General features: G+C 37.3%; 1 protein-coding gene across 5 annotated transcripts in view; it reads right to left on the bottom strand.

Moving 5' to 3' along the window:
• Positions 1-202: 202 nt before the first annotated feature.
• The window catches only part of PARG (poly(ADP-ribose) glycohydrolase), a 73,493-nt gene continuing 46,343 nt past the window's right edge, over positions 203-27,352 (bottom strand). For all 5 annotated transcript variants that reach the window (XM_049809684.1, XM_049809685.1, XM_049809688.1 and 2 more), the window contains 9 exons: positions 26,240-26,319; positions 23,753-23,813; positions 23,043-23,118; positions 20,651-20,798; positions 15,091-15,169; positions 14,163-14,271; positions 9,648-9,753; positions 3,537-3,665; positions 203-2,763 (listed from right to left, as the gene is read on the bottom strand). In XM_049809684.1, coding sequence (XP_049665641.1) covers positions 2,597-2,763; positions 3,537-3,665; positions 9,648-9,753; positions 14,163-14,271; positions 15,091-15,169; positions 20,651-20,798; positions 23,043-23,118; positions 23,753-23,813; positions 26,240-26,319 — 955 coding nt within the window. In that variant the 3' untranslated portion in view covers positions 203-2,596. The remainder of the gene's footprint in view (positions 2,764-3,536; positions 3,666-9,647; positions 9,754-14,162; positions 14,272-15,090; positions 15,170-20,650; positions 20,799-23,042; positions 23,119-23,752; positions 23,814-26,239; positions 26,320-27,352) is intronic.

Here is a 27,352-nt window from a genome sequence, read left to right as displayed (position 1 = left end):
CCCTCCAAAACAATAAAGAAAAATATAATCTTCAGCCTGTCTGTGATCAAAGTCATATTCAAAGTGTTCTTACCGCATTGCCCTTTACGAGATCAGGGACACACAGTAGAATGCAGGATATATCACTCTTATTTAGATGACACATTAAGCAGAAAATGAGTTATTACTTTCCTTTTCTCCTGTCTGTACAACCATATTTCATGGGGGGGGGGGGGGGGGGGATAATAAAAGTATGGTAAACATATCCTAAAGAAATAAAAGGCATTCTTCCCCATATTAGAAAATTCTCAGATATCAGTGAAAATACAGACTGCATAAAATGACTAGGATTATCCTGGAAACATCTGACACTGCAAAAATTCTCTTAACTGGATACCCTATAACATGATTTTCAGAGAATCTTTCCAACATTAAATATATTTTTCTGTTTCTAGAGTCGAAGCAGAGTCTTATGCCATCTTGTTTTGGTACATTTTTTATACCTGACCAATCACTTGCCCTTACAATGAAAATTAATATTGCACTAATAAAGGTGCATTTATTTACAATAAAGGGGAGGTCATATCTAGCCACCTAAAGATTTTTGCTGTATTTTCTTCTAGTTGTTTAGGAACAAATTCTGTTCACCTTTTCTATAAGAAATCCTGAGTGTAAGGTGAAGAACGACTTGTCTTAATTAACAGGGTACATTTATCATCAACAACGCATCTAGAAGCACTATCGTAGTTGAACCTAAATGCCCAAGTAAGAGCTTATTGTAAAACACTGTTATGCCTGTTGCCAGAATCCGAGCCAACACTGAAACACCAGGAACAGGAGAAAAGATTTCCGCTAACTCTGAGGACGCAGGTTGCAAACACAGAAAGAGGCCTGAAATTCTAGCCCAAATCTTTTCCTTATAATGGATGGGGGTGGAGAAAACTACAGTTGGTGGGAGGAATAGAAAGAAACCCTTGAACTGCTGTTGTCTGTCACCTTCCAAGCAACACGCTTCCAAGCTGCCTACTTAGCATTAATGCAAAGGTGCAGCACTCTGAAGGTGTTTATAAACAACCCAACCCCTTTGCTATTGCTTCCACCAGAGCAGCTCAAGCAGCAAGTGCTTTATTGTAAGCCAGACTGCCAACAGCTTCCAGCATTTAATTACCATGTTATGTTTCAGGCTTGGAGAGGTTTATGTCTGACATTAGCCGACAGGATTTGTTGATATTAGAGCCCTAGTTCACATTTCCTGCTGCAGTTTTTACTTGTATTACTAAACTTGTAATAGCAACCATGACAGACCAGAAAATCTAACACAGAAGAGGCTAAACGTAGCAATTTGGGCTTAAACTTAAGCTGGGTTTAAACTACTAATAGACAAACATTTCATTGGATTGTACATAGTACATAGACCTGGAAAAGTTTTATCACAGATGTATCTGCAGCTTTGTGTAAACTATTAATGTACTAAAGCAACACTAATTTGGTATTCACAGAGATAGTAATAGCACAGTTTTTACACATCTTTTGCCCTCTTTTCATTGTTATTATTCCCATGCCTAAAAAGACACAGGCACAAACTCCTAACAAGACCTCATGTTCTTATCTGTATCCTGCAGACTTTCCTCCCACTGATATGTAAGTGATTTCCATTTCCTCACTCACGTTATCCCATGGGGATCTTATACTCACATATACGCGTACTGTGATAAAGGAGAACTGATATGACAATATAAACACAACGAGCAGACCTCAATTCAAATGATATCGCCAACAACAGTGAACCTTGAGAAACTCCAAATATACTAACGCATCTAAGACCTTGTTCAACGTTGTAACAGGTAGCACCAGCAAAATGGTATTGAAGAGTGTCAGGTGAAAATGTTTCCCTCTGCTAACTTTGGTCACATTTCTCATTTTCCCACCCTCCCATACTTTGTTTTTTCTCTACTTCTTCATGCTAGCTTTTGTGTCTGATTTGATAAAGACAATGCAGTTGTGAAATGCATTATAGCTCCCCCAGTATCTTCCCATTTTTAACCATTTATTAAAAAAATAGATTTAAACCAGGACATTTTAAGTTAAATGAATGAAAAAGTTGGTAAGAACAATGAAGGTACCGTGGCAGTCTTAAGGAGGTAATCAAATTACGACAATTTTCAGTAAAAACGATCATTACAACCCTTCTCTCTAAAATCATCCCCAGAGTTACATGGCTGCCTGTACTCCAGCACTAAGCTTACATGAGAAATCTAAGTAAGATCTCTGAAAAATAAAGGCAAAGGAGTGTAGAGAAATCTTCTAAAGTCTTTCAGCAATCTCTTGACTGAAGTACAAATGTGTACCAAAAAATCCTGCTTAACAAGGTATAATGCAAACCAGATTTACCAAAGAAATCTTTTCTGTACACATATGAACAAGGTTTTCACGTACAAAACCATCAAACAAAAAAAATCTCGTCTCTCAAAGGTGGTTTTTTTTGTTTGGGTGTTATACATAACTACCAATGCAGTCAATATATATTAAGTTAAGCCAATTCATACATTATACCCAGCAATTCACACAATATACCAGTGGGAGGAGACGAACAATATTCTGGTCGAACAAATTTATTTCAATCCTCGAAGCACAACCCTTTTTCTTCATCATCATCATCAGTAGAATCTGCATAGGACTCAATGGTGTTGTACATGAAAGAGTACAGCTTGACATCTGGTCCTGAAGTAGAACAGCTTCTGCATTCTTCGTTGTAATATCTCAGTAACAGCCTATAAATGTCCCCTTAAAAATAAAAAGAAATAAAACCCATGTAAGATCATGCCATATGAAGAATGTATGATTGCAAATGAAGACTAGAAATGCACACTCACACTGAGATAGTGGCTAGGAGCATCTCTTTAAATGAGCAGTGAAAGAGGAGGTAGACAACTGTATGAGGGGAATGTAACTGTTTCCAAGTTTGTTCAAAACATAGAGTGAGCTCCCTCAACTTCCTGCTGAGCTTTCTGCACAAGCTATCTGAACGTTAGGCTTGCATATGTGTTACTTAAAAGTGTATTGCCCATTACCTAGATTTGTGCTTCTGTCCCAGAAATTAAAGACATTTGACAGTTATAGTGGGGCAATGGATACATTGCTTTTCTTGTGTTGCTACTGCATAACACATCTGACCACATCTTGCAGGATCAAGCCAGAACCACTATAAGACAAATCTGTATTAAGAATGCGTAAGCAGATTTTCCCTTTTTAAAGCATTTTGAGTTATATTAAAAACTTTTGCAAACCTTCTGTCTACCACATGTATCTCTATTTTCCAAATTCTGGAGCATAACTCCCAAGTGAATTAGAAAAGGATTCTAGAAGTCTTCTAACAGATTAACACTGCACAGTGGACCCTGACTCAGAAGAGCTCCGTACTCTGGAAACAGGTACAAATAAACCGAGACCCATTTGCTTGTGTTCAGGACTTGATGACAGTAATTCTTATTGGACAATTTCTACTTAAAGAGATGGTTAAGTCTCTTTGCTGCATGAAAAGATTTCTTTATGCTCACCAATAGTTTGGCCCTTCTCACAGAGAAAAGTGTGCATGCTGTAAATATCTCGCATCAGCTCCACATCTCCAAAGGTAAAATAAACAACATCACGTCCAGCCTCAGCAGCTGCCAGTATCTGTATTAAGGCTGAAACAACAAAAAAGATTACTCACATGCATACAGGATAAAACAATTTGCTGAAGGGAAAAATACAGCCCAAGTTTACAGCAAATAATCACACCACCGGCAGTATGAACAATAGGTGGGTAAGTATTACTTCCACTTTTAAAACAAAGAATACTGGGCACTGCAGCTCAGGAATGTTGAAGTGTTCTGCTGGAGTCACTAGTGACAACGACCCTTACTTTCCAGATAAACAATGTGCTTAAAAATCAAAGGGGTTTTTGGTCTGTATCCACCCCCAAGCAACATGCAACCATTAGTTATCCAATAAATGTGTGCAACAGCCTAAGACGACAGCACCATCTTACATCCTGGTTTAAGCTGCTTGCATCGGGTCACAAATAGTAGGGTAAAAAGCATCCATTAGCACGTCGCAATTTCCATTCTCTAACACCCTTCAGAAGGAATGGAGCCAACCCTTTCACTAGGTAAGCTACACAAAGCAGGAGCTGACCCAACTTTTAGCTGCCAGATCTATGGTTCTGCAGCCTCTTACTGCGCAATTTAAAGTGTCCATCTTACCTATAATAGAAGCATGCAGCATGGAATATGATGTCTCGTTCTGACCTACAAAAAGCGAGTAGCAATGCCAAGAATGCAATTGAGGTTACTCAGCTTCCAGCTTCATGTCAAACTCGCTGGACCAAGCTGCATCCCCAAGTTCTGTCAATGGCTAACTTTACAAAATAGACAGACTTTGTTTTCCTATATGGAAAAGAAAGAAGAATGCTTCCTATCTTGGAAACAGATTTTTGAAGACTCATCTTGAGAAATCATCTGGGGCACTGATCAGTGGTCCAGCTGAGCCAAGCCAATGACCCACTGCAACTGGAGAAAGCGGCTCTGGTGCAGCTACATATTCTCCCTTCTCACCCACCTCCTGACTTTTCTGCAGCTCTCAGGTGCTCATCAGACATCTCACTGAGCCAACTCCATTCACCAACCTGGCAGAAAATTTATATGGCAAAAGAATAAAAGCTAACTGTTTTCTGCTAGATCTGCAGTTGAATTGGCTGAGTGAAGGGTTTGCTAAAAGCCAGAACTGATCTAAGGGAGGGCACCCACCAGACCATACAGCCAAGAACAGGGAAGGGGAGAAGAAAAACCAGGACCCTTTTAGGTAGCACCAAACTATTACAAGAGTGCAGCTTTTTCACCAACCAGTACTGTGAGGCTGGGGTGTCACAGATGCATGCAATCAATCACACATTCATTTCAGGTAATGTTACAACAGTCCAAATAATGGACCCCAGCAACGATTTATTCTATTGCAGCTTGTCTTATTTCAGAGCCTATGGGTGCAGTTCTGATATTAATTCTTTCCTTTTCCACCCAGTAAGTAGAGTTAATTAAAATGTGATTAATATTGTCTTTGTAAAGATTAATTTTAAGTAAAATAGCATACGTACTGCATTACCACCTGCTACTGGAAACTAAATAGAAAGCTGTTCATAGCTCAGCTCAAGAATCTTTCACATTTTTAAACAGAGACCTAATAAAATGCTGCATTCTTTAATCAAAAAAACCTCTTGTAAACCCATAGCTAAAATTATAAATTACATGATTCACATGTGAAATTAATCTCAATCTGGGAATGATATTTTAATTAAACTACTGAACCAGCTGTGGATTTGGTAAAGCTTCAGTAGTTCAGCTTTTAAAGGGTCTAATTAACTAGCTTGCATAGGGGAACAGAACCTAATGAATCTTATTATTCATTCCAAACAAACAATGCAGTTTCATTTTACAGAAGTTATTAAAAATATCCTACTGTTTATTTTGAATTGCTATAGACCTTATGAAACGAGGGTCAAAAATTTCTGTCAAGAATCAGGCTTCACAATCTTCTGGGCATTAATGATATACAATACCATGTGAAATTTCCATGCTACTGATTGTCCTGGTTTCGGCCGGGATAGAGTTAATTTTCTTTCTAGTATCTGGTATAGCGTTATGTTTTGGATTCAGTATGAGAAGAATGTTGATAACACACTGATGTTTTCAGTTGTTGCTAACTAATGTTTAGACTGAATCAAGGATTTTTCAGCTTCTCATGCCCAGCCAGCGAGCAGGCTGGAGGGGCACAAGAAGTTGGGAGGGGACACAGCCGGGGCAGCTGACCCAAACTGGCCAAAGGGGTATTCCATACCATGTGACATCATGCCCAGTATATACACTGGGGAGAGTTGGCTGGGGCAGGGTGGATCACTGCTCAGGAACTAACTGGGCATCGGTCGGTGAGTGGTGAGCAATTGCATTGTGCATCACTTGTTTTGTATATTCCAATTCTTTTATTATTATTATTATTGTTGTCATTTCATTATTGTTATTACTATCATTATTATTTTCTTCCTTTCTGTTCTATTAAACTGTTCTTATCTCAACCCAGAAGTTTTAACTTTTTCCTTCCAGTTCTCTCCCCCATCTCACTGGGGAGGGGGGGGAAGTGAGTGAGCAGCTGCATAGTGCTTATTTGCTGGCTGGGGTTAAACCAAGACACTGATACAGAAAGGAGCATCACATGAAGAGCAATAGAGCCTGTGGTGCAGGGGTCTGGAGGGATCTGGGCTGTCTTGCCCCATGCACCCAGCTGATGTGAGCCCATTTAACTCTTCGAGACTCACACCTGAAGGGATGGCTGTGCTGACATACCTTCTTCTACCACCCAGTGAGGGTGGTAGAAGCATAATACAAATCCCTCTAGGGACCAGCTATCCTCACAGGCACTACACGCTTTCAATCCCTTTTACCCAGAGGGAAGGATGTTATCACCAGGGACTCCTCTCCTGCAGTACCCTTGCAACAGTGCAGCCAAAGTCCAGAGATCGGCGCGAGGCAAGCGGCACCAGAGACACCGCAGGGGCAAGCAGAGCGGAACTCCTCTACTGCAGGTGCAGCAACGCGACACTGGGCGAAACGCCCCATACTCCTCGTGTCAGTGCCTATTGTGTAAGTTCAGAACCGCAGTAGCACCTTGATATCGCACGCATTGACATGAGGCAAGATGCATGCTTTTCTCTCCTTCCACTAATCCTACAAGGGTCTTTTTACAGCTGACAGCAGTCTTCCTATTGAACTTCATTTTCTCAGATAAATAAGAAGGCCAATTCAGCTAAACAGTACTTTCTCACAATCATTAGGAGTTAAATTTATGTATTTATGAGAAGCCTTATCAGATCATCTCCTTTGCATTTTCAATAAAACAACACTTTTCCAATCTTTAGACAGTTGCAGAGAGCCCCTGCAGCTAGTAATTGTTAAATTATCCTCTGGTTTGAACAGCAAGACAAGATCTTCCAACTTCTCCCAATTACATAAACATACTTTTTTCAGTATTGAAAGTCTTAAGTTTATAGTAAAATTTTGTGGAAATACCCCTAACTTAACTGGAATCTGGCTTGTTTACGTACCAGGTCTTTAATTTATAAAGCCAGATTATTTTTTTCCTCCCTTAAGACAACTTTACTTTTCACATCATCTGTGACCTTGAATGAAACCATATTTTATACACAATCATGCACCTCTAATTCATGACTAAAAAAAAAATCATGGCAAAATATCATAATGCATTATGGAACTTATCCAGTTATATCCAATTATATCAATTACTTTGGTGGTTCTGAAGTCTTTGTTACAGATCCAAATACTACTTCTGAAAGGACAAGGGTGTATATTTAAGAACATTAAATGAAAAAGCAAGTTTTTAAACTATGAAAATTATTTTGTCATTGCAATACACTGTCAAGCCTGTGTAGTCAACAAAAGCTATTTATTTGGGTTCAGTGAAACTGTGATACTGATAATCTCAGAGTTTTCTAAAACATACTCAGAAATGAAGAATTTATGACTCCCTATGAAGTGTAAAAGATTATTCCCCGGTGTAAGAAATTTGCTTATAATGAAATGAAACCACTGAGAGAATTTGCAGTTCAGAATAACCCTATACAGCATTTAAGAACAAAAGAGAGAAACACCTTTAGCATTTATGACTGTGCAGGGAGTATCTGTGAACTAGAAGAGACGTCATATGGTTATCACACATCAAATGCAACTCTATTCTGACAAAACCACACATGACAAACTACTGTACTCTTTTAGTAGCTCTTAGTTTACAAAAATAAAGAATGAAGCCATCTTGTTTCTAGTCAGCATCAGCTCAGAGAAAAACTTCACATACTAAAAGACTAGCTCCATATCCCATAGCATATCACTGTCATTTAATTCTCTTTATCAAGTATTGTTTTTCAGAGTCAGCTAAGAAATTAAGCTGAGTTTACAACAAGAGTAACTTAAGTGCAAGTTAAACCAATGCCTGTCTTTGTAAGGTCTGCCAAAGAACAGGAGAAGACTTGAGAGTACACACATAGATTTAGATGAATTTTTCACAACAGCAGCAGTGCTGTAACTTGCTGTTAAGTGCTAACTCTTGCAGACTTGGGGGGTGTGTGTGTGTGTGTGTGTGTGTGTGTGAAATAAGGTTGATCCAAAACCAGAGCAAAAGTTACATAAATGAGAGCTCAAACTAAAACATTAAGTTAAAATAAAACTGAGACATTGTTCAACACTTTACATGCTCTTGTTCTGGCCAGAGTTCATATCCAAGTTACAAAGCACCACATCTCATGGCTCATTTCTTTGTCTACATCAAAGACTTTTCTTATGGGCTACCTCACCAAATAGACTCAGCTCTGGTGGTCTTTGTCATTATGCTTCAGTTTTGAGCTCCGACCAATGGGGAGAGGAAGTAAAGCACTGCAGTGAGCAATCCCTATTATAAAAGTCACATCCAGTGTTGAACAAATAATGGCTTAGATCAGATGAGCCACATTTTTATCAGAAAGCCGTGTGTTAAAAAAATATACATGCAATATTACAGTTCAGATCCAAGAGGAGGCCTTATGCAGATCAAAACATTTATTAAACCTTCCTAACATAATCAAATATGGTCAGATCCTGCAGTACATACTACCTCTGATATTGATGATCTGCACTAGGCAGCCCATTTTATCTAATGGAAATCAAAAAACAACTGTCAGGAAATCAATGAGCATTGAGGAAAAAATAGATGCTCAATGAATAAAACACATTAAGAAAGAAAATTAATGAAGCTGGTAGTCTGGTGATTGTTTGTCTTAATATAACTACCTAAAGCTGTGCAGAAAAGCAAATGTTAAATACCATCCAAATGTTTGAAAACAACAAAATGTAAATTTCTACTTAGAACTATATGAATCAGGAAACCAATTTAAATGTCAGGATCCATCAGTTCTTGGCTTGATGGGAAAAAGTCTTAAATGAATGTAGGCATGTGTTATTTGCTGCATTATAAATACTCTAATTAAAAATAAAAGAACATGAGAAAGTGAGTGATATAGCAGACAAGTCAGGAAAGAAAGAAGCATGTCTGAGTGACTGGAAACCTCTCCGGCATACAGCAATATATTAAGGAGCAAAACTAAAAATTAAGCATTGCCAGCAAGTTTGTGAAGCCTTGCAAATTACCAGGTATTTTAAGCCAGCTTTGCAGAGATATGAATTTTAGGCATAATCTGAAAAGGCTGGTCCAGAAAGGTCAACTGATTTATATGACTGAGAACTGCAATGAACATGTTCTTTTGTGAACTAATATTGCATGTTCATGCTTTTGAAGGTTTCAGGTCCTTGTAAACCCAGCATTTCACCATAATGTACTTACCTCAAACTTTCAACTGAAAATAGCATATAAAAGCAGTGTGCATTTTTATTGTTTAAGGCCACAATACTCGTGGCCTCAAGATCAAAGCTAATGAACCAGTTCTGTGGAGAGTGTAACTACTATTCCAAATCTTGGCTAAAATGTATTAATTTGAAGAAAACAAAAAAATGTACTTGAACAACAACAACAAAAAGGGAAAGAATTAAAATTTATTTGGTTCATTTGGACATTAATGAATTGCTACAATTTACCTTTTAATCGGGAGTCCCCTCCAAAGGCACCACATCCCCAGTTTCCTGTGGCTATTGCAGAGAGATGCTGAGGTGGAACATTGGGTCGAAAGAAGCCGCAATAGGCCTGCAGGCAGACAAGAGTCAGAAGATGAAGTTGACAGGCAATCTGGTGCAATATTTTCAAACAGTAAGGTGATAACAATAATCAGTATTGTCTTCTATCAATACAAAATTCAAACTACTTCAATTCACCATTAGTCTTCCTTTAAATTTAAGGTCAATCACTAAAGAATTTAAGGCAGGAATAATTTTGCCTTATTTGGATCCAAGTTAAAAATTAGATACAGGTACTGACTCCTAAGGATTTCAGCCATAGGAAACTTTTCAGGATAGCCAGAGTGGAGAATAACTTTAACTGTAGATTGTATCACATTTGTTGGGTTTTGGCCCATTTAGCACAAGACAGCTGAACCGCTGCATCCAGTATTACTGAAATGCCTCAGAACTGAAAATAAAATACAAAATGGGCACCCTAGAGTACAGGTTTGATGCAATAAATGAGAGTAGGAGGAAAAAGTGTGATATTCAATAAGAAATCTTTAGTAAAGGCAGATGCTTCCATGTATAGAAAAAAGGATAAATCTCTTCAGGAAGTTTTTCAGCAGTACAAAAATTTATTGAACTGGTACAATTGTCTAGTACAGACTGAAGTACCCACAGTTTCACTCCAATCTGATCTAAGCTGCAAATTCAAACTTCTGTTAGTTGTAATTTAGCAGGGTACCACGATTCAGAGTTTGCATAACGAGCACTTACACATCATCAGGTACATGCAGCTTCTTGAGCTCTTTCAAGTCAGAGCTATTAGTGTGCTTAATGTCCAAAGCATGTTTGTACAAAACTAGTGGGCCAAGCAAGCTAGTACTCTGGCTATTAGTGTGCTTAATGTCCAAAGCACGTTTGTACAAAACTAGTGGGCCAAGCAAGCTAGTACTCTGGCTGTGTGGACAGTAATTCTTCAAACTCCATCCTCCCAGTGAGGGAAATGGACTGGTGTGCAACAGGATGCCATTTTCTTTTCAGCTTTTACTTAATGGGCATGTATTTCTCAACTCACCAAGACATGGAGAACAGAAACTGTCTCGTCAGACACAATAAGAAAGTCAGCAATTACTTGGAAGGACTTCAGCAGCAATGAAGAAAAATATCTAAGTAAGTGCGCCCATATGATTTTTCATAGCAAATAAAGGAGAAAGATAAAACTAGTAACTTTTTTAAAAAAGAGACAATGCACCGATATTTTAAATAGGTTTCACCCAGGAATACAGCAATATGAACAAAGCTTTCTGTCCAGTTTTAAAGCAGTTGCTTCCATATGGGAAGCAGAAGACCTGTTCCTTTTGAACTACACAAAGGAATCTGTTTTTAAGTTGTAGACAACTTCAAATATATGGTATCTCATATTGTTTAGAAGTTGTGTGATGTTTACAATTGGTTTGTTTTCATATATATATAGTTCTCACATACCATAATTCTTAGGGAAGCATTTCCTGCCAAACATGAAGCTGTAGCTTTTTTTAATTGGTGACTATCAAAATAGGTTTAATGACATTTATGAGTGGGATTGCAAGCCCAATTATAAGTCAGTTGTTGCTTAGGATTGGGAAACTGGAACTTGCAACTGGAAAAATTATTGCTAGTGAGAGTCTTTATTAGGCAATAATCTCAAGGGGCTAGCAAGGATGAAACAGTGACATCTCTTACACATATAGCTGCAAATTTTAATGCTGAAATCAGATACAATGGGGGTTTTCTTATTCTGAACAGCTGACTTTAGACAATATTAATCTTGTTTTCTGAGTATGGGTTACACCAGAAACAAGGGTCAGCCTCAGACAGTGACCTTTTGAGAAAACTAACCAGGACTGAACATCTGGTTAAGACAGATAGATCTTATAAGGAGAAATCACATAGGCTTATAAGAAAATACAAGTTTTAAGAAAAATCACTTTAAGTTGTTTCAATCACTTCCTAACGTCTAACAAAATAACAGACAAACAAAAGAACCTCTGGACACTGGGCTCTGTCTACTAATACATAATACACTCGGATTTCAAAGCCTGTGTACATACACTGTGCTTACTGAGTCCTGGTTTATTAAGTCGTAATAGAAATAGAGTTGCAGCTTATTCCATTAACTTGTTTTCACCCACAGAAAAATCTTAAGGTTAATATTAATTTTATATCAAACTGAAAAAACCCACCACAGTACATTTGAAAATATTTGTTAAAATATTATAGAACGTCCAATAAACTTAATGAAATTTTTACTGTAGTTAACAGAATTAACTCAGGCTTAAAATTTTCTTTAAATACCAATCAGTCCTTATCAAACATCAGCCAAACCAACACACTGTATAAAAGCTGCATGGATCTACCATAATTTATTTTAAAAATCCAAACCCAATCAATAATACTGAAAATTGTAGGCAGATCATAAATTCACTAGAGTAGGTAATTTGAATTTTGTACTAAGATATCACTGAAGTTTACAAAATTTATTTGCTGTCTTTTTCAGGGCTAATTTCATTACCAACCACGAAGAAACAAGCTGATGAATGTTACTTTAGTCAAGATGCTAAGGTTTTATAACTAAATTAAATTAGTCCTTCAGCACTGTACATCATTCTGGGGTGGGGGAACAAACCACCACTACCAAAAAAACCCCACAAAACCAACCAACCAAAAAACCCCAAACCACCGCCCCCCCCCCCCCAAAAAAAAAAAAAAAAAAAAAAAAAAAAAGGAAAAGGAAATGAACTTTCAGGTATATTCCCCTTCTCTTTCCAGGTGAGAATTGGGAACACACTGCCCTACATTTGAATTTATTTACAATGCATCTTATATTATTCTATAACCTCCTATACTACAGAAAGCAAGAGACTAACAACAGCAGTATTGTGCCCTTATATTTAACACCCTAGCTAAAGCAGAGGCCCACTGCATCTATAAACATAGAAGCACACTAAACAAGAGTTTATCATTAGCATGTTTTGAACCCAAATATAAGCACACTAATATAGTATAACTATATAAACTTTCTTGTACTCAACTGCCCAGTAAAAATAGCATTGCCATTGCTATAACAGGCCACAGACCTTTCACTACCTATGCCTTATACTAGCCATGCAAGACCCTCATTCCAGCCCATTAGCCTTCTTATTAACGTATGAGAATTCGCTATGTGAACTGGAGATTGATACCAGACATCTTTTGTTAGGCGATAAAATTTACACATGGGATAACAGCAAAGGCCTTGAAAACATTGGCGTAGGTTGAAAGCTAAGGCCTCAGAACTATAAACAGCTCACTGATGGCAATTGCTAGTCATCGGAAAAGTACAACCTCAAGAGCTGGGAAAAGACTGCTTTAGCTTTAAGAAAAGAAGCAGCAGCAAAGCAAGAAGTAAAACAAGTAACATGAAAATCTCAGCCATACAACATAAAGCACCTGCCATGGCTTGGCAAAGTAACCCCACATTCCCAAATGTTATGCAGCACACAGCCCAGGGCAGAGACCGAGGGCTGGGAACCATCTAGAACCTCAAATACCTTGTTTAAGGACAAGATCCCAAATTAGGCAGGGCAGGGGAGAGAAAAAAAAGATGCCCACCGCAGTTCCAGCTTTCCCTGTCAAAGAGCTCTTCAGCCTGGCAACTTTGATGACTACGAGTATGAAGGACCATAGCCATTGGAGCAGTGCAGTTTTGTATACACACAGTTAATCTCGGGTAAGGTCAAGGACTGACTGCTTTGAATACATAGTGATAATGATTAATGTGTAAGAATTATTAGCAGGAAGTGTGCTGTTTCTGAACATTAGTCTAAAAGTTTTGTTTAAAGGATTAAAACTGGCCTGATTTATCAGTCTTCTGAATGACCCCATCGCTGTAAGCTCTAACTGGCATATATATACACATACCCAGTTGCAACAGCCCTTACAGCTATTGTTCAAATAAAGATATGAGATTTATGAACAGCTGGATCTGATCTCAAGAAGATATCAATATATGAAAAGATAAACTCCCAGGTAATATGGCAATACCCCAATAGCAAACAAGAAAGGTGGAAGAAAAGTAAGTGGCACCGTATTTATGAACTGTCACCATATTTAAATAGGAGGCACCCCCTTCACCTTGACTGCAGGGCTGAGTAGGATATTCAGCAGAGCCAATCAAGGGAAAAGAACTTAAAAATCATAATTTAGAAGCAGGACAGGGAAGAGTTAAAAAATGTACATCCACATTTCATTTACATTTTTGAAAGTTAAATAAAATATACCTTTGAATAGCGTATCAAAGGATAAGTTCTATTTGACAAGCTGCTTCTTTAACATTGGACAGCAAAACCCTGAAGTACACCTTTTATAAGAGACAACTAAGCAAGACCTTCCTTAACTGAAGATAATAATAGAAAAATATTTGAAAAGCTACTATAAACATTCGACTGCAGGCCACTGTAAGAAGTTACTGGCCTTGTTGAGCTCTCTTCTAATTTTCTCTGGACCAAACTGATCAAGGAAACGTCTGAAGTGAAATGCATCTATAGCAACAATTTCAGTGTAGCGTCGCTGCCATTCATCCCTAAAATTGGAGGGAGAAGAAAAGTAGATGACATTAGTTATTTAGTATTGGTGATATAATCATGATCTGAAATAAGCAATTCCCTGCAGAGCTTCTCTGTTAGAAGCAGCTAGAAAGGTGAGCTCATAACAAACAATGGAGCACCTTTTTTTTTTTTTTTCTTCTTTGTGGGTTGGGAATGAAAGCAGCATCAGAAGTGAGACAGGTCTCCCTATAAATTTAGAAATACTCTGGCTAGACTTTGGGCATAAACGTGAAACAAATCTAATTACAGATGTAAGAACACCACAAGGTCAAAGAAAAGCACTTTGGCTCTCTGTCTTCCTCCAACATTTAAATGAGAGTACATTGTGTATGTTTCTATACCAAATGAATAATTTTGTGTATACACTATGATAACCTTGTTGGAGAAATAAATTCAAGAGCTCAGAGCTTTCTACTCAGATTCACAATATTAAATCTTATTTTGCCACACATCAGCTGCACTGTGGCACCTGAGGTATCATTGTCAAACTTCTTATGACATTATAATCAATCCACAGTTCAGTCAGTATCTTAACAAAAATTTGGATTAAATACATATAACTATAAAAGATGCTGGTTTAAGAACCGACATATTGGCAGGTACCATTTATTAGCATTAATATCTCATTATTAATATGAGATAATTTTCTTAGCTTGTTGGCTCTACTGAAGAGAGCAGGATCAAACAGGCAAATTCTCTATTAAGGCAAATTCTAGGAAATACTTAAAGCACTAATTTTCAAATTTATAACATTTACTTATTCTTTCACTTGAAATATTTATGTGGAACTTTACCTTGGGGTCTTATCTTCGTGGCTTCTTGCCCACCGGTAAGTTTCTGCATAGCCTGTATACTCACTGTACTGCTCAGTACCTGAAACAAATTATTTTCCATATTACTAACAAAATATGTACGTATTTTTTCACTTCGCAAATCCTTCATAGGAATCACTGCTTCTCCAAATGAACATGCAGCTCTCAGAAGCAATGGAAAATAAAGACTCATATCTGCACCAAGAATTCAAGATCCTCCTGTAACCAGTAGAAGCTTCTTTTCCACAGATAATGCACAGCATCCAGCATAGAACATTACAAATGCAGATCTATGTATGTTGCCCAGTATAAAACAAGAAAATAGTTTTCAACTTGGCCACTCTCAAGTTCAATAGCTTCTCCATAAACTGCCCATCATCTTTAAGGTTTTACTGGCTAATATCTGGTTAAGAAAGACTGTGAGCCTTCGCGCCACCAGTATTTTGCTTTTCTTTTCTCTTTTTTGAGGCTACTGCCTCTAAACATGATGATAAAATAGTCATTCCACTATTGAAAATGTGGCAACCCTACTTCATCACAATTTAGCAAACATCTGGGCTGACATTTTAGGAAACATAAGAAGAAAAATATAAAGAGATTCAAAAGTGTTTGTGGCAAGCTATATGTTTATATGTTTATATATTTTATTTCTCTAACACATTTTATTTCTCTAACAAAATTAAAATCCATAAAGCCAAAGAAAACCCTGATGGTCAGAAACCAAGCAGATTTCCCACATGCCAGTGTTACCCAGTTTGTAGCCCTACAGTCTCTTGAGGGCAACCTTACATAAGGATAAGTAGGACTGTTAAGCTTCCTAGTCTCACTGCCCAATACACCTCTTTCCCTTCTTACTGTTTTGTTTTACATTAGTTCAGCATGATTTCTGCGCTATGGTTCCTGACACGAATTCTCAGATATCACAGCAATGTATGGCACTGAATGGACTGAAAGGCCACTGCTCTCGGCTGCAGTGATCAGTACCAAGAAGCTACTTCTCCAAAAGCTTGAGGACCCACAAAAACCATGGTCTGGAACATACTTGGCTGCTCTGTGAAGAAGTCCAGCAGGGTATCTTGGCAAGCATTAAGGGCTGTAAGAAAGTAGCTCATTAAGACCTCCAGTAATCTTAGCTATTATGCGCTGCTATGCCAATTCCTTTTTCAAAGGTTTATCCCAAGACTAAGAAGGAGAGCATTTTAACTGAGAGTAAGGATCATAACCTTTCTAAAAGGCTGCCTTTCACCTCATTTTTCTGAATTTCAGGACCTTGCTTCAAAACCTGGTGTTGCACAAATGCTTCAAAGAAATACTCCTAAAGTAATGCCACAGCAAAATCACAACTTTTCCCCCTGTTCTGAGCTTGCAACAGCTGAATTTCAAAAGTAGGGGACTGAAAAGAAAACCTTGTTTAGAAAATTTAAGCTCATACAGGTACAGTTTGGCACAAGTGATAAACGATACAAGTAAGAAGAGAACTGTTAAGCAACCCCTTAACTACAAACAGTGACACCAGCTATGCCTATATAAATATAACAGGAAAATAGGTTTTAGAAAGACATGCAAGCTGACAGCACAAAACATCTGATGACTAAGACAGCAGTAATGCTTAACTATTGCACAGATTGGTGATACTCTGAGAACACAAATGTTTATATTTAATATCAAAGTTTTTCAATCTCTAAATAAAAATAGGAAGTTGAAGAATCAGAAACATAAAACTACTCACTTTTAACAAGGGAATTTAAATGCTTGCTTTCAGTAGTCTCAAGCACAGGAAACACAAGCTGTTAAAGACTGTTTAAAATGATGCATATACTTCAAGTCATTTTCTCCATCTACCCAAATTCATTTTAACAGAAAAGACTTTTCAGCACTTCTTTAACTCATCTGCCCTATTATCCACCCGTTATTTATTTAGATTTGTCTAGATGAATAACCATACTGAGGGCACACAAATACCACTCAAGGCTATTCTGGAAAGCTGCATTGCAAAATGAGTGGGATGGTAAAAGATTCCTCACCCAGAATTCACTTCCTGTTACAAAATCAAAGTCCCCAAAATTGGGTGGCAGAATATGCCTATATATTCACACACATCCATGCTCTTTTACAAAGGACAACTGTGAGCAGCTTAAATATTCAGAAGTCAGCCTTCTAATCGAATTGTAGGCTATCAACCTTTAGTAAGACTTTTCCTGACATCGGTAAAATTCAGTTTTACTGATATGCTTGGAAAAAGTGTCTGAGCAAACAGTAAGAAAAGACAGACAAGAAAGTTATGTGACTCTTCCGAGAGCTCTCTTTAGGGGACAACTTAGCAAAACTTCGAACTTTGAAAAGGAAGCATTTTGTTTGGTGTCTAGCATGTGGAAAGAAAAGACTAGGTTATCAAGATATTGCAACAGGATAGATTAAATGACAGTCAAAGTATTAAGCTGACTTTTTCAAAAGGGTCATTGTTTTCATTTATTTTTAGGGAAGTGCAGTGTCTGATGATGAAAACACCAGGAAACAAACAAGCAAGCAAATACACATATATTAAAAAAAATAATAAAATCAATAACAGAGAAACTCAAAGAAATCACATGAACTCTAAACTTATGTCCCAGAAACACAAAGTTAATGAAAATCAATGGGTTTTCATAAGTGAAGCTCTGGAAATTTGTCAGACAAAAATTGTTATTCAACTGGAAGCACTTTTTGCCTGTGAACTACTGGGACACAAACTGCTGTTGCTGGAAGAACAGAAGCAGTATGGGAAAATTGCATATGCTACTGTTTCTGGTGAATCTTTTTGTGGCCAAGCCACAAATACAGCATAATAGCACAGTTCCATCAGAACTTTAAAAACAAGTTACAAAAACTAAAAAAGCCTAAAGTCAAAAGAAAGTATATACAAGTACCATTCAAAAATACATTCTTTGTGAAACTTGTAATAGTTACAGCATCAAACAAATGGTGAAATTGCCAAGTGTTAGTGCTTATGGGACCTCCTCCATCTAGAGAGAGTTGCAATTATTACTGAATAAAAGGAGTACATGTGAAAAGTGCAAGAGTATAGTTTTGTAGTCATCAACATAAATGCACAGTTACTGCCAAAAGTGAGGGGAAGGTCTTTCTCTCCTTTTCAATCAGTTCTTCTGACCCTTATCTTGCACCACCATTAGTCTTCTGGCTCTCCAGACAGTGGCACGATCAGTTTGCTAAATCCAGCTGAAAACCAATTTTTCCCCTCTAAGTAAAATTTTCAGCTGCACCAATTATCTGATCTCATTTACTGCATGGGTAATGTGCTTAGAAGTCTCTGAAAATGCATCACTAAGATGTGGTCAGGACTGGCCGTTGTTCAGTCAGTAGATTTAAAGCAAACATGGAATACAGCTTCATTTGCTCTTAACGCTGCCTGAGTATATGTGAACTCAAAGAGAGAAAAAAAGAAGGGAAAAAAAAAAGAAAAGAAACCTGAATGAAAACCACTGGTACTTATTCACAGCTCTACCAGAAATGCAGCTGTGGAAATCTTTGGCATTGCTGCTGACATTTCTGTAGGCAGATGTCTGTGTGGAATAACTTGACTGTTTGCATGACCAGTTCCATATTCATTACAGCAGTGATCTTAACCAGATACTGTGCAATCACAACAAATTTAATTTCTCTCCAATTTCTCAGACTCTTCTGCAAATTTAAGCTGCACAGTTATACCCATTAGGCCGCTGAGTCAAGTTGCATCACAAAGAATGTAATTTATCAAGAGGATTGTGACACGCAGTGGAGACTTGGCTAAGAACTGAGGTGGAAAAGCTCCAGTGATGAAATTAAAATGATGCAATGGCCATTTCCATTAGAGAAGAACACCATATCACAAATACTAATTGCAAAACACTATAAAGTACTCAAGAAAACTAAAAGAATAATGCTGCAGTGAAAAGATATCCTCACCTTTATTTGTTCATGCCAAATCACTGGGGTTTTTTGCAGGGGAATGGAAGAAGGTCTTTCAAAACATCCATTTAGTGTTTTCCCCCAAGCAGTTATTACAGACTGATAGCTGTGCTCCGTTTTTACCCTCCCCAGAGGAGCCTTACCCAGAGGACAGTATTTCAACATGTTAATCTTATTATAGTATCATATCCAAAATACACAACAGAAATCAGCGAAGGCCAAGAATTCTCTGACTCATTTTTTTAAAAGGTAATCACAAAAGCCAATTTATCAAGAAGTTTTCATAGAAAAGGCATTAATTTTGGCAGGGTGAAAAACAAAATAAAACACTCTCTTAAAAAGATTACCAAGTATAAAACGAAAACTAAAAGATGCTCTGCACAGGACAATCAATAGCTCAGGACAGAGTAAGATTTGCAAGATCTAAGCTCAAATTTTTACTGTGCATGCATGCAAGAAAAAGAAGTGCTTTGGAAGGACTTTTCCAAGAAATGTGTTCTAGTAACTGTACAAATTCCTCTACTGTTCAGGTAGCTCAGGTAACTAAAACCAATGTTTTTTACTATAGCAGACTGAAAAATATAAAATATACATAGTGTATTACAGTATTTACCCAGAGGATCTCTCTACTATTTTTTCTTTATAGCTGTTCTTTAGAGTAAATAAAATAATATTATAGCATCATTTTATTTTTCAGTCATGAAAAATGCCCACTGTGTTCCTGTGTATAGAACTGAGCCACACACAGCATGACCTGGGCCTCTCCAGTTCTTAATGGTGACATTTGGTGTTTTGATGCTAACTGTTTTGATCCAATGGATAATAAAACATTCCAAGTTCTATGACAGCGGTGGAAACAAAAGGAAAAATGCTTTCAGCAAAGCACTGGATAGACAGCTCATCTCGATACACAGCACCTCAACAAAATACTGGAGAAGTGTTTAGTTTTTGATGATGTAATTAGGAACCCATAACTACCCTACAAGTAGCACAAACACATGCTTGTAACTCAACAAGATCAAATTCCTTAAGAGACATTTCCTGACTTTTTACCGTTTTTAATGGATGCTGATTTTCTCCTCTTCCAGTTCCTCCCCTTTTCGTAACCAGAAGGCAGTTCCTCTTCTCAGAGTTTTTAATCCCACTGATCACATCAAATTTTACAAATTCCAGACAGGAACAAAAAACAAATCCCTGCTTTAACATAACAGAAACATTACCTCCTAATAGCTGGGACCAACTGATAGCTGGTAATTGTGGCTTTTACCTATATTGCCCAACAGTATTCTTTAGCTAGGCCTAAAGACACTGAGACCTCAAAGACATTTATATAGGATAAAAAAAAGTTCTGTCTGCTTGCTGTCACTTTTTTAAAAAAATTTTTTTGTTTGTTTCCTTCACAAAACATCTATTGAAACAGCAGCCCTATGATCTTAAGAGGTGGGGTGAAGAAGGAAGTTCTTTGTGAAATTAGTATTATTTTTTTTTCTTCTTTTTTTATCCCTACAGCATTTAAAAATACTAAACTTGAACTTGGAATATATTTTCTATATATAAAACCAGAGTAAGATGCGAAACATCTTCTGCGGAGACTAACCTGTGATGATAAGACATTCATTGTGATCCAAGACTTCAGTGATGAGCCTCGATACAATCAGTTCTGGGTTGATTAAAAAACGAATTTCTTCTTGAACTAGTCCTGCCCCAGTCACACCACCTCCGACAAAACGGTTTGCAAAGTCAACCTAACAAAAATATATTCAGGAGGATTATTAGATAAGCAAACAGCATAAAATCCTTCCATTTACTGAGGTAGACAAAGTCCCGTACGAATTTCAATAATTCTGTTGAAATCTGCTGGTATCACTTGAAATACAAGCAGCAGCACAGAGCCTGTTCAACAGCATGTCTTTGTATTTTTTTCCTTTCTACTTCTCAGAAAACTTAAAAGACAAGTGAGATATTACACAGCAAAATAAAGTTTTGCATCTCAAATGCTCTGAATCCTTTGTGGCTTTTCTTTGAAGAGCACATATTTAAGAGTGAAATGCATTTCAGTAAATGTGAAAGATGAAAACAGCAAATTACAGTATTCTTTTTGCATTTTACGAACATTGAAGAATTACTAAGTTGTCCTGTAATAAGCATTCTGCCCTAGCTGTCCACACTGAAGCATTTTCAGGTTAGCATTGCCCCTGTACCAGTTGTTCTGTACCTAAAATTTTCTTACGAATTCTCCTTGAAATACACTTGAACAAGGCAAGTCATTTGAATCATTAAGGTTTCTGCATGAAACAGAGAAGCTCTGGACTCTCTTTTGCTCTACAATAACATATACTTTGCAAATTATGTTTTTATATAGACAACAGTTTATAAAGGATTTTGTTTATTCAATAAAGTGATTACTATTTATGCAAATTAACTGCCCACATAAATGTATAATTTTAAAAAGTCACTTCATCTTTCAAACGCTATTAGCTTCTTACTGATTTTTATTTAGATAGCTGATGAGAGCACATTTACAGGAAGGGAACAAAAGTTGCTGGAGTGATACGAGCATCTGTTGAAATTACAAACTGATTCAGGAGTCAGAGTCAAGTCTAAAGCACACTGAGAGCCGGCCACTACAAGAGCAAGTGTTCCTGAAGTCTATCCTGGAAATACCAAAGGACTTCAGTTGTTTAAGATTTGCTGAACTCGATTATGATACAAAAAAGTAACATGAAAACTACCCAAACGTTCAGTGCGTCTGGGCTCCAAATGCACTTTTAACTGTGCCGAGTAGCCTCACCTTAGGCCCCCATCCTCGGCCCCGGCACACGGTCCCCTTGTCCTGGACCTCGCCTGAGACACATCAAGTATAGGCCCATGTCCAGCCCTGTCCTCTGCTGATGCCCATTTGCTGACCTTTGTGACCTGACTCATCACCTTGCCTTTGTCTGATGTCCACCAGCCTGTCAGCAGAAACTTATTGTCACCATCCCTGGTCTGCCTGCCCCAGCCAGCAACCCTGCCTGCTGAGGCTGGGGTCACTGTGGACTCCCGCATTGTCTTGCCTTGGTCATCCTGCTCCCTCTTGGAGTAAGCGCTCTTCATCTGAGTGGAGATATTGTGTTTGATAAGACTTGAAACAGCAGGAAGGAAAAATCCTAGGCAATACTCACTTTTACAGAGTGCAACAGAAACAGCACATGAAAAGGCATAATTCAAACTTCTCTCAGAGAGACAACAGAAAAATGATTATTGAGCAGTTACTGAGTTCTTAATAATTTCAATACACATTTGAGTGCTCAAGTTTCATGAAGTCATAAGACATTTTAAAGCTTGAGCAAAAAGCATTGCAGAAAAAAGTCTTCCTATTCTCCCTCCTCCTCCTCCTCTACAGCACTTGTTCCCAGCTAAAGAAGTTGTAATGAACTCTAGAAGGCAGACTCTTCCTTTTTTTTTTTTTTATGTTAAAGAAAAGCAAAAACCAAACAACTAATTTAAAAACTCAAGTGTGTTCCTTGCTATAGACATGGACAGGACATCCTCCTTATGAATTTTTTGCTGACTGGGTCCAAGACCAAAACAGTGGTGCTGGCAGCAGCAAGAAAGTCTGCTGAACCACTGACCTGGTCACTGTCTGGGGCACAAGAATAATTTTTTAAAAATAAACTGAAACCCTTGACAACTCATCAAGATCACAGCCTGAAACTTATCTTGTCAATCTTTGATCCTGGTTTGAACCAGAAGACCTGAAGCTGTCCAGGCCTCGTGATTTCCTGTCAGTTCTTTCTGTACCAGGTACATGTGCAAAACTTGATGAGCTGAGGAATATTGGCAGTACTAAGACTGCCCATGGAATTAATTTTGATGTTTCTTTTACACCACATAACATCTTGTCATTTAAGTGAATTGAGGATAAACAAATAACTTTGTCATACTTTTATGGTCTGCCAGCTTAACAAAGACATGACAAAGCCACATTTACTGTTAGATGCGCTTACCTGTAGCATACCTTGCCCATTGCTTTCAATGGTGCCTTCATAGGTGACATGCAATCTAGACAGTTTTTTCTGAGATCTATCATTAAGGAAAAATATTGTACAGAAAGTATGATTACAGAATCTCTACACAGAGATCCATTTTAAAAGAAAAACACATCCAAACCCAAACTCCTTGCACACCTTAAACATAAGGTGGTTTAAAAAAAAACCCTGGTGGATTAACGAAAATGCATTTTCCTTTCAGAAACAATTTGTAAAGGTTTAACATAGTCAATTGTTCAGTTTCTCCACCTCTTCCACCATAAAACCCCAAATGTGAAATTGAAGTTCTATGTTTTTCACACAAGTTTGTCCCACATTAACTTGCTAACCAGCAACACTTCTGTTGTCATGGTGGTTATCACCCGTACTTCATTGTATTTCCTGTCATTTCTGAAATCAAGTCATCTCTCTCTTTTTTTCCCCCACTCAAGCAACATCACCAAAGATGTACTACTGTTTTAAAAATTCACTTAAGACTTGGTGGCTTCACAAGCAAACAAACATTCTTGGGGCACTCAAACTACCTGTGACAGTTCACCCACTTACCTCTGTACTTTTCTCCATAACATTTCATACCAAACATTGTCCTCCAGGCCTGAATCAATTCCACGTGAATGGGATTCAGTTACTGATTTAAGAAATTTCTTACATTAACATGCTTGGCTTACCTTTCCCAGTCTGGAAACTCCTGGAGACACTGCCTTGTAAACGTCACCAATCCCGTAGGTTCTACAGGCAAATCAACCCCAGAGGAAAATGTATTAACTGCTGGAGCTTTAGTCCTTAGATTCTTTGAAGTGGTAAACTTTTAAAATTACAACAAACATCGTTCTTGGCAGAAACACGAAAGCTTAACTTTCCTCAAGAGCAGCTTTGAATTTTTCCTTGACAGCCCATGCTCAAATTGAAAACAAGTAACATGAAGACCAAAATATACACTTCTCTTCTGCCTTTGGAGTTTGAGTATTTTCTTTTTCCAGATCAAGGAAAAACTATTTAAGTGATTTTGACTTAAACTGTAAACACTACTAGAAAGACTCAATAGCTGAAGTAAAATGTGCTGCCACTTTAAAAAAAAGAAATTGTGAACCTTTAGAGGGGACTACTGTTCAGCGTCAACAGGCAACGCAGAGTACTCAACCCATAGATGGATGAAGCAGCAGCTCATATTTCCAAGAAAGTCCTACTATGTCAATAAAGATGCAGTGTTAGTGGATTCCATATCAAGCCATTTTCAGCTCTGCCAGAATGCTACTGAAATTCACTGTATTTCAACTGAGAAAAGACTCCTGCGCACAAGAGAAAAAGAGGAGCCATTGCTCATTGCAGGAAGGGTGCATTACCACCTTCTTTCCTTATTTAACTCGAAAAGTTCGGTTTTGCAACAGAAAGAAAATATCAACCTTTTATTAGGTGATGTCATCCTAATAAAAACTTAATTTGAGACTCATTTCTTTGCTCCAGTAAGTCTACTGTGCTGGCTTGCGAAAAACATTCAAAACAGTATGCAAAGCACACATATCCTTCCAAAACCCTTAAATAATCCTATGCTTTTCTTCAAAATTATAGGGGTGCAGGGGGAAAAAAAGGTTGCTTGCTCTTAAAAAAGTGCAGAGCTTTCAATAATCAAGTGCTTTTGCACAAGGGAACTCTGGTATCAGTGGTGATATTTTACAAATTAAGCATTCACCTTTTGAGCAGAAAGTCTTCAGCTGATATAGTCTCCACTGTGTTCTTTTACAAGGAATTCAATTACCATTTACAATAAAGAGAGTTGCAAAATTATTACAGTAATTTATAGAGCTAAGTTACTTCAGTCTTACTAATTCCTTGGACAAAAAAGAACAAGAAATGGAGTCTTTTAAAGGTATGATAGGAATTTTTAATTCGAGAAAAGAGCACTCAAGAATCTCATTAAATATTATTTAAAGTTATAATGTTAAGAAATCTAATACAGTAGTTTCATAAAGCATGTTCCCAACAGATTTCATATGCACAGGGGGTCAGGCACAGCTGCCTAAATTTAGGATTTGGTTTGCATGAAAACATTATTACTCAAATATAAAAAATAGCTAGTACACTCTATCTCTTCTCAGTCCCACACGTAGATCAGAACTTACTTTTTACCTCAGAGATTTAGTTCTATTGACATTGCTGAAAGTTTGATAGCTGAAACAGGATGTAGCTGCATTTAATTTGTGGTGAACTAGAATGATGAATTGAATCAAGTAAAGGGATTTTTATATTTAATAGTTTAAAACTGTCTTCCTTTTAAAGCAAACCCTTCTGAGAGAATATGAAGCTAATAGTGAACTACTGACATGTAAAAAAATACTATAATAAGGATATTGCTGCAGATGTAATATATGCTACTGCAGTAAAATCTCTTTCTCACCCAAAATACAATATATAAGCTCTGATACAGTTCTCACAAAAATAAATCTATTTTTGAAAGCTTATGCAGATATTCAAATTCATGGTAACAACAGAAGATCTGACTATGCACACTAAGGAAAATATGGCAATAATGTCTAAGAGTTGCAGATATCTCACGTCTTGCTATCGCTTGTTTTATTTGAACTGGGAAAACTTCACAACAGCTTTGCTTTGTGTAAATAGAAGGTAAAAACCTGAAATATCAACACAAGTATTGGAAAATCCCTCAGAACTACAAAAATTATAGGCAAAGGACTAAATGTGCACACTGCAAGAAATCTGAAGCTTGATTCAGAATCTTTTAAGCCTGTGATTTTAATGATTACGTATGGTGCTAAGCTCCCTCTACATTCTCACTCTGATGTGGTACAGCAAGTAGTTGCATATATTACAAACATTATACATATGTATATTTATATATACACATACACTTCATATATATATATTTAAAGGAGGGTGAAAATATTTCTCTGTTTTACACATCCCTCCACATATATATCTTGGAAAAAAAAGAAAACAGAGTAAGCTCCGTACAAAAAATTTAATTGCATGCATCATCTATATGAGAAGAAGTGACATAAATATGAATATCAGTGTACTTAGCAAGCTGGCTTTTGTTACACACTTCCATCATAATGCTGCATAGCCATTTCTAAATTTAATGGGATTAAATTTTTCATGTATCTGCTTTGTAGCTCAAAAGAAGAATAAAGGATTACTTTTTTCTGTGACTCTCCTAAAATAGCAGAAAAGGGTCTTAAGTTTCTCAGGCTTCCTTGGTGACCGTCCTTCAAACAATCTGAAAAACAAGAAATAAAAGCAATTAAATAGATATCAGGGATATAGTCCATAGTAATTAGGCTACTTACTAATTGTGATTTTATAACTATTATGTACATATTTTGATTAGCCTTGCATTTAAATACTCTACTGTAGAAAGAACTCTCTAGACAGCCCCTCTGTAACACGGGTTTTTACGAGTAACACATTTGTTCACTTGCTAAATTTCTCATCTCTTCATCTGAAGATGCTAAGAGAATGCCTATCGCACTCATACTGATTTTGTAATATCAGAAAATGTAATTTCAATGCAAACATCCAGGAAAGCTACTAGGGTTTTTTGCAACAGACTGGCTCAGATTAAAATAAGTGACTGAGGGGTGAAAACATGTATGTTGAGTACTCCAAGATCCAAACGTCTTACCCTACTTTCAGCTCAGTGAATTGCAGAGAAGAATTAATGCAACCATATTGCTTTCAAGAGTGGCACGGCACCAGCAGTATTTCTAAAGAAAAGAACCTACCCCCAACAGAAATGGCTTCACCCACTGGGCTACTACTGGCATTCTAACATTCACTTGTAAAAAACCTAAGCATTAAAAAAGAAGCATCCTATTTTTAGCCTTTAAGTGAATGTATTCTTTTAAGGTTAGCTGAAATACTTTTACTGCATCATCTATCTTCCAGCAACTTGAACACGCATTACTTAATTTCACTTCCAACAAAGTGACAAGGCATTGTTACTGGCAACACATAATGGAATTTATCTGGGAGGAAGAATAGCGGTGACTTCAGAAATAATATCCTTTGAGTAAGAAGTTCACTAAAAGATGTCTGATACAGTGAAAGCCCTGAGGATGTAAGATTCCCCCCCAATAAACAGTCTAAGTAAAGGAATGACACAACATTATTCATTTGTTTCCATGTACCGGAATGACAACCTCCCTTTAAAAACCAGAATGCTGTCAAGTGAATTAAGCTTTTAGTAGTGAAGTGAACTAGATTTTTTCAGTATTTAAAAATTCTTATGAATTCTTATACATGCTAAAGAG

The sequence above is a fragment of the Accipiter gentilis genome, chromosome 9 (genome assembly GCF_929443795.1).
Source record: "Accipiter gentilis chromosome 9, bAccGen1.1, whole genome shotgun sequence".
Lineage (NCBI taxonomy): Eukaryota > Metazoa > Chordata > Aves > Accipitriformes > Accipitridae > Astur > Astur gentilis.
The sequence above is the reverse complement of the archived record's forward strand: the minus strand, read 5'-3'. Positions and strand labels throughout refer to the sequence as shown.